At 53.7% G+C, this 10,481-nt stretch overlaps 4 protein-coding genes across 4 annotated transcripts; 2 read left to right on the top strand and 2 right to left on the bottom strand.

Annotated features, from left to right (window-relative positions):
* The first annotated feature begins 3,820 nt into the window (after window positions 1-3,820).
* N656DRAFT_777192 (uncharacterized protein) lies at window positions 3,821-5,898 on the top strand. The gene is made up of 2 exons (XM_064814775.1): window positions 3,821-3,926; window positions 4,310-5,898. Exons 1-2 carry the CDS (start codon window positions 3,891-3,893, stop codon window positions 5,453-5,455), a joined length of 1,182 nt encoding a protein of 393 aa, XP_064671632.1. The 5' UTR covers window positions 3,821-3,890; the 3' UTR covers window positions 5,456-5,898.
* Window positions 5,899-6,169: 271 nt separating this feature from the next.
* On the bottom strand, window positions 6,170-7,083 carry N656DRAFT_568032 (histone-fold-containing protein). Its single transcript, XM_064810125.1, has 3 exons — window positions 6,832-7,083; window positions 6,630-6,754; window positions 6,170-6,541 (listed from the first exon to the last, which is right to left on the bottom strand). Exons 1-3 carry the CDS (start codon window positions 6,989-6,991, stop codon window positions 6,320-6,322), a joined length of 507 nt encoding a protein of 168 aa, XP_064671631.1. The 5' UTR covers window positions 6,992-7,083; the 3' UTR covers window positions 6,170-6,319.
* Window positions 7,084-7,465: 382 nt separating this feature from the next.
* N656DRAFT_777189 (DER1-domain-containing protein) lies at window positions 7,466-8,651 on the top strand. Its single transcript, XM_064814774.1, has 3 exons — window positions 7,466-7,960; window positions 8,018-8,486; window positions 8,545-8,651. The coding sequence occupies exons 1-3, from the start codon at window positions 7,781-7,783 to the stop codon at window positions 8,631-8,633; spliced, it is 738 nt and encodes a 245-aa protein (XP_064671630.1). The 5' UTR covers window positions 7,466-7,780; the 3' UTR covers window positions 8,634-8,651.
* Window positions 8,652-8,991: 340 nt separating this feature from the next.
* Window positions 8,992-9,834, bottom strand: N656DRAFT_777186 (Acireductone dioxygenase). The gene is made up of 4 exons (XM_064814773.1): window positions 9,708-9,834; window positions 9,319-9,630; window positions 9,181-9,240; window positions 8,992-9,119 (listed from the first exon to the last, which is right to left on the bottom strand). The coding sequence occupies exons 1-4, from the start codon at window positions 9,735-9,737 to the stop codon at window positions 9,003-9,005; spliced, it is 519 nt and encodes a 172-aa protein (XP_064671629.1). The 5' UTR covers window positions 9,738-9,834; the 3' UTR covers window positions 8,992-9,002.
* Between the last annotated feature and the right edge of the window lie 647 nt (window positions 9,835-10,481).

Below are 10,481 nucleotides of genomic sequence, written 5' to 3'. Positions count from 1 at the left end.
ACATTCAGGAAAAGAAAACACATTCCAGTACATATTCAGGATGAAAGGGTCCTTCGCGTGGCTATAGTTGGAAAGGGAACGGGGATGGAACGGCAAGAACTCATCGCTGTTGGATCCGCCTCGCTCCCTTGGTCTTTCTCTTCCTGTACCTCTGTCGGTTTACATCCATGTAAGAAACTCGCCTAATTCGTGCGATATCCAGTACGGAGGAAAGTGCGCAAGAGCAAAACGCTCTGGGGGACTGATTGTCACCATACTAGTATAGCATACCGTCTGGTGAATGTCAGCACCAACATGAAAGACGCTCAATGTCACTACTAGCCTTCGATGCCCGTAGCGTGCAGCGTGTTCCAACCTTGCAAGCGACCTAACCCACCGACGATTACCAACAGCTTGGTTCGTCCAAAGTTGTCAAAATCTACATCATATCCATACTAAGGTAGGCACGTACGGATAGTAGTAGCGGTTTTACACTAAGGTACCTTAGTTCAACGTTATGACGACATCCAACTGCCATCGCATGTCCCAGTCCCAATGATCAACGGCTCGGCTATAGTTGAGCAGCAGCAACATGCGCAGACCAAGGAGCAGTGTGCGAGTTACTTCTGGTTTGTGTGGTGGAGGTTCAAGATCAGGAGATGCCGGTACGCTACAGCACTGTAGCATCACGTGGTGTGGTACTTCGAGTCCTCCCTGAAACCCCCTCTCACCGTTCCCTCCGGCAACTAAACATGCACCCCTCACAATGTTCCTGACAAGGCAGCTCAGGACATGGGAACGAATCTTGCTCTTGGGCGGCCCCACCACCGTTGGCGGCTCTAGTGAATCATCATCATGTGGCTCGTCGGATTGTGTGACCGCCGTCCGAGTCCTGAGCAGTGTAGAACACGGAAGATTGTGTGTGTAAGAGAGGCGATGTTGTTTGGGCTGCTGGTGGGCAGGTCTCAACCTAGCGTCCCTTGAATCCGTCCTTGAGCATGCCTGGCACATCTGGCAGTTGGCGAATCTTGAAGAGTGTGTTGTATTGTATGGGCGTGCGCAAAGACATTCGAGTTGCCTTGATGTCTGAGTCAGAAGCAGCAAACTTGAATCCGAATCCATTTGTGGCGTCCTCAAGAATTCATGAAGTCAAAGGTTGTTGTAAACAGACAGACTGTCCGTGTAGTCAGAGACAACTTTTGGTCTAGTCTTCTCCTTTCTTTAACCTGTGGCTGTGTTTTTGTTGATTTTTAGTCTACCCCTTTTCCCCGGACGAAGTCGCCAACCTCCGCACTAAACGGAAAGGCCCGGTGGCCTGTGAACCGCACTGGGTGTTAGACGACAAGAAGAATCACCGTGTATTTTCACAACCGACAATGTGGGGATATGAGAATCCACGGGCCAGGTAGGCTGAGGTGGGAGAGCTACGGTCATGCTCGAGATTTGCAGATGCGGCACGAGGAGATGATAGTTGCGGTCAGAGCAAGGAGAAGATATAAAGCAACCTGGGAAATATGCTCAGGCTGCGGAGCACTTACATAGATTAGCTCCGCAGTCCACCCATCAAGAAAGAGGGAGGAATTGGTAGGGTAAGTAAGTGTGCCATTAGGTAAAGACAAATGTCGATAAGTACTTAGCTGAGTAAAGCCTGAGTTTTCCAGCTTCGAGGGGAACTTCGATTGGGTTTAGTATTTAGAGGGATTGAAAGGCTGTGTTTCAGGTTGTTGGTCAATATTGGTAGCTTCCAACTGGAGGCAGGGCTTTTTGGAGCATACCACTAAGGGAAGTCCACAGGGGTTGCGGTTCGGGCCGAGGCATCTCGTCCATGGACGCCAGTAAAAAGCAGTCACGCCCTCTTAGGAATCCCTGGCTCTTTCCATGTCTCTGTGGACTACGTGTACAATCAAGATACTACCTTAAGGTACTTACTGACATTAGGCAAGGTATACTGTCAAGGAAGGTGGACCCAGGCATGCTCGTCATGTCGCCGACAACAAAGATCCTCGTCTCGCCTCACACTCGATGGTGACATGGAAGCTGCCACCTCTTCCCTCCTTGTCCACCGTTTTTCTAGTACATTTCTAGTACGGCCCAGGGCTATAGAAGGGCCGCCTACCCTAAACGACGGGATCGGGCAATCATGACATTGCCACTCCCTAAGTTAGGTAGCTCGCTTGACGCCATCCGCAGTCGGAGCTCGCGATGTCGGTTCCTTCCATCCGCAACTGCTTCACAGTGGAGGCCTTCTATCTCTTTTAACTCAGATTTGTGAGCCTTTATGATGCCATACGGCACCTTCTGGACTCCTGTTCCAACAACCCCCTTGGACAACCTGAACATGGCAACTTCGTGCCCACAGTCCCAGACTTCGAAACGTCCAGGAGGAGGCAGTGTTGCCATATCCCCTCGGTATTCCTAATGGCCTAATCAGGGCTTATGGTCCCTCCGCGGCCCCAAACATAGGTTTGGACTCAGATTTGTGCATTTGCCAGCATGCGGTCTGTTAGGATAACACCGTACGGTTATTCAGAGCGCTTTTCGGATGCACCGCCGTCTTCCGGAGCAGACACGAACAGGGGTAAGGTGCCAGTATTGGCTGCAGGAAGGAGCTAGGCCAGTGGCAAAGCTCTAGAGTGAGCATGGCCTATATCGAGACGTGGTTGGCTTTTATTCGTGCTGCCGTTGCTTCTGAACTCCCTTGGCTGGGAAAGGCCCCGAAGTCCTTTCTCCGCCCCAGCCGGCCTGAACAGGCACTGGTATTATCTAGCACTGCGAACATGAAGACGGATCTCACCAGAGCCAGGTACCGACTGCTCCGGAAGTGATTAAGGAAGATGGGCCCGAAAACCGCGAGAGCCTCGTTACTATTAACAAAGCAGAATGCCAAAGCCCTAGGGTATGACAGGTGACAAGTAAAGGAAAGCCCCGACTCGAACACAGGCAAGCTGAATCCCACTAGGCCGCTGTGGGAAAACAACAAAAAAAGCAGACCTGGGTTGAAGTGAGCCAATGACGGGGAACGGTGTCGAGGCAGCGTCGCAGCTCTGGCCGGAAGCTGAATCTAAGACGGCAGACAGGCACCCCCAAGACCCCGCTGGCCGCGCCTACTACTGCATGCCCGTCGCTGGCCGAGAAAGGAGGCACACAGTATGCCAGGTATATAGTGCTGTTTTCTGCCAATGCTCAAGCAAAGCGGCCTGGAATTCCCCTGTTCAGCTTCCAGGTTGAGGGCACGGCGCAGAGTGCTCGGCTAGGCAAGGTCCCCGATTGTCAGAGGACAGACACGGCATCATCGCAGCTCCATTCGCTGACTACCGGACTTCCTGGTAGAATAGAGGATGTTCTCCGATCTAAACGCCATCCCATAAAATCCAGCACGCCATACATGATCAGCGGGCCGGTGGGCAGATCAATATCATCTCAACGGCTCTGAATAACCGACCTTTCTCAGAATCGCACCCTGAGCTGACGGTGTCTCGGCCTTTCCAAGCGGCTACACGCGGAAGGCTTGTAGGCTTCAGTCAACCGCTAGAAAGCCGTTCCCAAAGCTTTTGTCATTCAGGATAGGATACTGAGTGTTAGAACTTCAAGTTTGATGGGAGTTCCTGAGACCTCTTCAAGGCCCGAAGCGAACAATACTTTGACCTCGACGCCAAGCTACCTTACCATTACAAGACGTCTCATAGAAAAAAACTGACTGTTGTGAAGCTAATACTACTACAAATATCGGGTCGGTCCCGGCTCGTGCCCGTGGAGTATATACGGTAGCGGCGTGCGAAAGAACATCCGGCATCATGTCGTCCCCCAAGAGAACGCGAAGAAAAGAGGGCAAGAACAGTGAAGGCACTGAAGGGCAGAATCTGCCTACATATACACAACGAATGCCGTGTGTGCCACCCCGAGATAACCAGATGCTGCTTTTCGAATACGCCGTTGGGGACCCCAGTGTATGTATATCTTGATTAGCCCCCTTCATAATCCTCACTCCTCAGGTACGGCACAGCTCCATTGAGCTTCTCGGACGTTCTGCGAACTAAAGGGCGCTATCCTTAACCCGGAGAACCGGGGTGGCAGAGCATTGCGAATTTGCGGGCCCTTGCGGATGAGACACCGGGTGGTGGTGTCACGATCCGACACCCGGACATGACGGGATGAACCCCATAAACCTACACCAGACACAAGCGTGCCCAGCCCAAGGCCCTGTATCCATCGAGGGCAAAAGCGAAACAAGCCACAGCGCTTGAATTGTACATTAGTGTCAGATTGTCTGGCGGTGGCCGCTGACAATTGCATATACTTATGCACAAATCGGCTGACTTTCGGGCTGTAGCACCTGATTTCCGGGCCATCCCAATTCGGCCCCGGCGATCTGGACCGGCTTGGCCGGCCGTATCAGCCCATTCTCTCCACAGCTCCATTCTCGGGCGGACAAGCAGATTTCAACGGTCACTATGCCGGCGTCCCACTGGCCCTAGAGCAACCGCCGTCTCTGGCAACGAGGGCGGAGGCATCATACCCGGCACCAGCACGGTTTGCCAGCCTTGATGCTGCCGTTGCGGGCAACTCCCATCACAGTGATGACGGCTCACCGGCTGAATCTGCATGTTCGAGTAAAGATTCATTTGGGTATGCGCCGCGCCAGAATACGCGGGACCTATACGCTGGTGAATACGTATCAACGCCCATGGGATTACATGGTGCTTTTCAACCGGACTTTGACGTCCGTCCCTGGCCAGGAGTTGATGACGGCACCGTGAGCACGACCCGGCTGGGACCAGAATCAACAACGTCAGATTGCGTGGAAAGCCGACAAGTGCTGGCGGAGCCGCTGGAAGACTCTCTGTATGACCACGAAGCAGCCGTGTACGGAACATTCGAAGGCAGCGATGGCTGGCAGGAGCAGCGACCCCGTCAATCGGACCGGGGTATTCAAGGCCCGCCGCGCAAACGCCCCAAAAAGTCAGCGGAGCAAGCCGTGTCATCCTCGGCATGCAAGGTGCCGCAGACGGCTCCCGAAAGTGCAAATGCTCCCTCCACCGGCACCAAGCTGCGCAGCGCATCACGCACCTCCAAAAACGTCCAGCACCGGCCCGAGGAGACGCCCCGAGAGCGCAAGTCGCGCAACTCACACAACCTGGTTGAGAAGAAATACCGCAACCGGCTAAACTTGCAGTTCGAAATACTCATGAACGCGCTTCCCGAGTCGATGCGCTCGCCAACTGGTCGGGGCATGTCGGGTGGCGGCGGCCCGGACGGTGGCGGCCTCCAGCAGCATGAAGAGAGTGATCTGGGCGAGAGGCGGCTTAGCAAGGCACAGGTCCTGGACATGTCGGCTACGTATATACGGACGCTAGAAAAGGAGAGGGAAAAGCTGGAGTGTGAGCGCGAGGACTTGCTGGAGAGCATGCGGAAGCTGAGGCAGGCGTTTGTCAAGCAAGGGTTGGATGGAGGTAATAGGGAAGTCAGAACGGAGTGATGGGGGAAAAGGGGGCTGACGGATGACTGCATTTTACAACGGAGCCCTGAGTTCTGGCTTCGACCAACCCCGTCTCATTCTCTTGTTGTTGTTGTTATTAGTCCTATTTACTGTACCGGACTGTCCGGTGTCCGTCCCGTTGCTTCAAGCTGAAAGGGGGATAAGGGGTGTCTAGTGGGGGAAGTGGATGATATCAAGCCCAGCTCAGGTCTGGAAAACACTGAAGGATGCAGGTACTATCGAGGACTGGTTAACTTGGGCATGGAAGAATAATGACTTATGATCGCTGGCCTACGATATACCTCAGATTATCTACACGAATAGGTTGTAGGCGACGTCTCATTCGTCCTGATGTACATTTTTTACCGCAGCGTGCTGTAATGGACGTTTGACTCGATTAATGCTCATTGAACGCCCTGACCAGCATTGCAAACTGTATAGCCAAATCAACCGTGCGCCGTCCAAAGCCCTAAAGATCCCAGGATATACCGGTACCTTTTCAAATAAACGCAGCCCGAGAAAGCCGCCACTGCGAGCGCCGCCAACGCCTTCGAAACGCCCATAGTCCCTGCCCGCGCGTGGGGCTATGAATGTATAGCGTACGCGCAGAGCCAAATGAGAATGAAGAAGAAGGAAGGCGAATCCACTGTTCTCCAGCTCCTCGCCCTCCAGCCAATTCTTGCCTCCGCTAGGTCGCGCAACTCCTTTCGACAGCTGTGCTGGCGCGAGCATATAGCCATGGGCGAAACTGCCCCGGTCATTTTCCAAAGTAAAAATGCATCCCATCCAGCGGCAAGACAAGCAACACAAGTCGCGTTCCCCCATCTCCCCCTGATCAGGCTAGACCACGTACAGCGCGGGTCGCTATATCCAACCGGCCCCGCCCCAAACGCCTCGTATCCTCCGGGCCAGCTGGATGTCCTTTTGCATGATGGTGACGCGCTTGGCGTGGATGGCGCAGAGGTTCGTGTCCTCAAACAGGTGCACCAGGAAGGCCTCGGCCGACTCCTGCAGCGCCAGAATCGCTTGCGACTGCCAGCGCAGCTCCTCGCCCGTTGGCCGACAATCCAGGGCTATCTCGCGGACCTTTTGTTCTCAACGTTAGCTGGGGCCGTCCCGGTGGGGGAGTAAACTAAAAGGGAAAAAAAGGGAGCAGACAGGGAGGGATCTTTACAAGACGGGCGAACGGTAGCTTCGACATGAGCAGATCTGTGTTGGCTTGGTAGCGGCGGATCTCCTTCAGCGCGAGGGTGCCCGGGCGGTAGCGCCGCTTCTTGCCTTGCGGGATGGGGTCGCCGGCTAAGGTTTTTAGAACATGGGCGTGTTAATGCGAAGCTTCTGGACCAAATTGGATTTGAAGAAGGGGGGGAACGTACGTTGTACGTCACTTGTCCGTGGTCTCCTTACTGCTACTTGTACTTGTGCTTGACCTTGTGCTTGTGCCGGCGCCGCCACTCCTCGCCCTCCCCGCGCTGCCGAAGCTGGTGATGGTTTTGCCCCCCCAGATGGTCGGGCTATGGCTCGTTTCGGCGGCATGACTGCGATTGGCGTTTGCGGAGCGAAGGTCCCTTAAGTATAGCCAGTGACGTGACGCAAATGGATGCGATGGAAGCTCTGGAAGCTTTGCGCCAGGAGCGACTGCGAACTTGGATTGACGGCGCGCAAATTGAATTGTGCGGGGAGAAAAGTGGAATTTTCGAACAACTTCTGAGTTCGAAAAATGCTAGCCTGTGAAGATTTCGAAGTGCAAGTAGTAGTTCGTCTCAGTCAATTGCAGAAGTGCGACGAGCTCTCAAATCAGGGAGGTTGGGGAGCTTCTCTTCACGACTGCAGACCCGCCGACGCGGGCGCAACCGGGGTAATTTCTCGCGACGCGTAACTAGGGATTGACAGGGGTTTTAATGGGTGGCGTAGAGTACTCGATTAACAGATTCATTCTGATACTTGCATATTCGCCACTTTTCAGTTCGAAGGAGGTGGGACTGTTATCCCTCGAATGCTCGCTGAGCCCCTCGTCATTGCTTGGATAAGGCAGCTGATAAAGCCGCTGTTTGGATGACATGCCGAAAGGACACCTCAACATCATCATCGCCGCCATCTTCCACTTGTAACTCGGCGTACCCACGTTCCATCGCCCAGTAACAACGCTTTACATTGTCGGCGAATGCGCCTGCTTTTCTACAGCAAAGCGCGCCTTCCGACGAATATAAGCGCGACTCGCTGACTGCAGTTCCGCCGTTCCTCTTGGTAATTCTCTGAACCCGGCCAAGTTACAACTTGCGAGACACCAATTCTAGCGCCAGCGCCGAACAACTTGTCGCAATCATGGACCAAATAATGGGCGGTGACGGGGGCTTCCCACTCGAGACATGGTTCTGGGAGATGCCCGTCTGCACAAGGTGGTGGACAACGGCGACAGTCTTGACGAGCGGTCTTGTGCAGTGCAAGATAGTAACTCCCTTTCAGCTCTTTTACAGCTATCGCGCCGTCTTCCAAAAGTCGCAGGTCAGTTCACAAACCCACATCACTATAGCCGTTCCTTACTGACTTACCTGACCTCAGTACTGGCGGCTCCTAACGACATTCCTCTACTTTGGGCCCTTTTCCGTCGACCTTCTTTTCCACGTCTACTTTCTGCAGCGTTACTCGCGGCTGATCGAGGAGTCATCGGGACGATCTCCTGCCCACTTCTCGTGGCTACTCCTCTTCGCCATGACCAGCCTGTTGCTGCTCTCGCCCTTCGTGTCGATGCCCTTCCTCGGTCACCCGCTGTCGTCGACGCTCGTCTACATTTGGTCGCGCCGTAATCCGGACACGCTGATGAGCTTCCTCGGGCTGCTCGTCTTCCGCGCCCCGTACCTGCCGTGGGTGCTCATGGGGGTCAGCCTTGTCATACATGGCACGGTGCCGCGGGACGAGATATTGGGTGTTGTTATTGGGCACATTTGGTACTTCTTTAACGACGTGTACCCTCCACTACATGGCGGGTCTCGCCCCCTTGACCCCCCCATGTGGTGGCGACGCCTCTTTGGTGAGCATTCTTAACACCCGGCCGTTTGAGGGGGGCTACGCTAACCCACGTGTTGTAGAAGGTCGACCGCGCGATGAGACTGCCAACGGCATCAATAATGAGATTGCTATGGCCGGGGCTGAAGTTCCTCAGCCAGAAGTTCGATGAACCTTGTATCATGATCCGAAACAGGGTGGAGTGTTCTAGTAGTGTCGTGGATTCAGTGACATTTTTGCAATTCTGGTTGCCTGGCGTTTGAGGAGCAGTGGGTAGTGCACTCTTTACGGAGCCAAGGGCATTTGCATGATACTGGCGTTAGGAGGGGAGGTTGGAAACCAGGAAGACCTAAAGCGGGCAACTATGTGAAGACACAAGACGGATTGACGGGTCTGCGCCTCTGAGTAGAGAGACATACCGTCCTTCAGTACCTTAGCAGCATCAAGTAGAATATTTGCAGCCGATAGTGCGAACATAACGTACTCTATCATGAAATAACATGCTTTGCTCAAATTCAATGATCCCTCCCAGACATCGCTCCTATGCCAGGAACTGCGAAACATACTGCTTCCTGTGCGGGTTCGAGTCCAGGTCCTCAGACCGGTTCAAGGGTGTCCATTTGGGCTCGTCCTTGAACAGCCGCATAGCATGAACGTACTGTGTCTTGTCAATCTCCAACCTCGTCCCCAATCTCATCACTGGTACGTTCAATACATACATTGCTCTCATCCGTGGTAAACCGGTGATAGATCCCCGCAGGCAGGATAATCAAGTCGTCCTAGGCACGCAGGTTAGCCATTTCAACCCTTGTCTTTCCATCATATCTCCCCCCTTTGAGGGAGCGGAAAATACTCGCCTTCTCCAGCCAAATCCTCACCCAGCGATCACCCTTGTCACGCACGTCAAAGTAGCCCTTGCCGTCGCGGATGTAACGAATCTCCTCGTCTTCGTGCAGGTGCTCGTCGAAGAACATCTTGACTTTGGTCTCGTACGCGTCGCCCATTTTCTCGGGCGAGACGGTGATCTCGTCCCGGTTCTTGTAGCCCCGCTCGGCGGCCAGAGCATCGACACCCTCGATGGAGTCGATGTGGTAGTAGAGCACTCCTATCGCCGAGAGGTCGCTGGCCGACAGGGCGGTGCCCGAGTCATGTGGGAGGCGCTGGTCGCCCTTGAGTGCCCGGGTATGTGAGTGCCATGTAGAAGTCTCATGGTGAGAGCATTTGGTTGCTGTTGAGTGTGGCTTACTGGGAGGTTGTCATAGAGGTAGGCTTTCATTATGATTTCTGCTTTTATCACGCTGTCTTGGCAGCAATTGGGGGATTTTGACTCTGCGGGGTTCACGGCTTCCCTAAATTTTGGTGGTGAGGGGCATCACGGAACGTTCTGAGGCGGCTTCGAAGGACTCAAAGTGGGATGTCATGTGCTAAGGCAATTACTAGACTGAAATTGGCTCAATATGTCTACACTACAGCTGACATGCAATCTCTGAAGGCAGAATGCTGAATCTCAGACTCCATTGGCTGTGACGTACATCGGCTCATCGGTTCTTGCGCGAGAGAAACTGTCAGATTGCACCATCGACGCCACCTTGTCAGCGGTGGGCTCGCGCACCGCCTCACTTCGCAGCTCGGTTTGTGGCAGTGCACTTGTGGGTCTTTTGCAAATTCGCAGACAGGCACGGGCCAAGCAGTTGGGGGTATATATTTCCGTTGTTCCACCCAATTCTTGAACTCTTCTCTTCTTTCTTTCCTCGCCCTTCGGGGCATTTGGTCAATTTGAAACGATACAGAGAAGATTAGCATGGCCCCTGCACTAAGGATGACACGCTACTCAAAGAGACGCTACCAATTTTTTTCACTGTGATCATGGCGTTGAGTCGTGACATGGAGAAGAAATTCGATTCTTCCTTATAATTGGCGCATGGGCATGCATGTTGATATCCTCTGGAATGTTTTGAAGGTTGTCCGGTACGGAGTAATTCGCTCAGATATCGCCAACAAGCATGTCTATCTCGTCTTG

This window comes from Canariomyces notabilis (assembly GCF_033297395.1).
Source record: "Canariomyces notabilis strain CBS 508.74 unplaced genomic scaffold N656scaffold_6, whole genome shotgun sequence".
NCBI classification, from domain to species: domain Eukaryota; kingdom Fungi; phylum Ascomycota; class Sordariomycetes; order Sordariales; family Chaetomiaceae; genus Canariomyces; species Canariomyces notabilis.
This window is presented reverse-complemented; position numbering and strand designations above follow the sequence as displayed.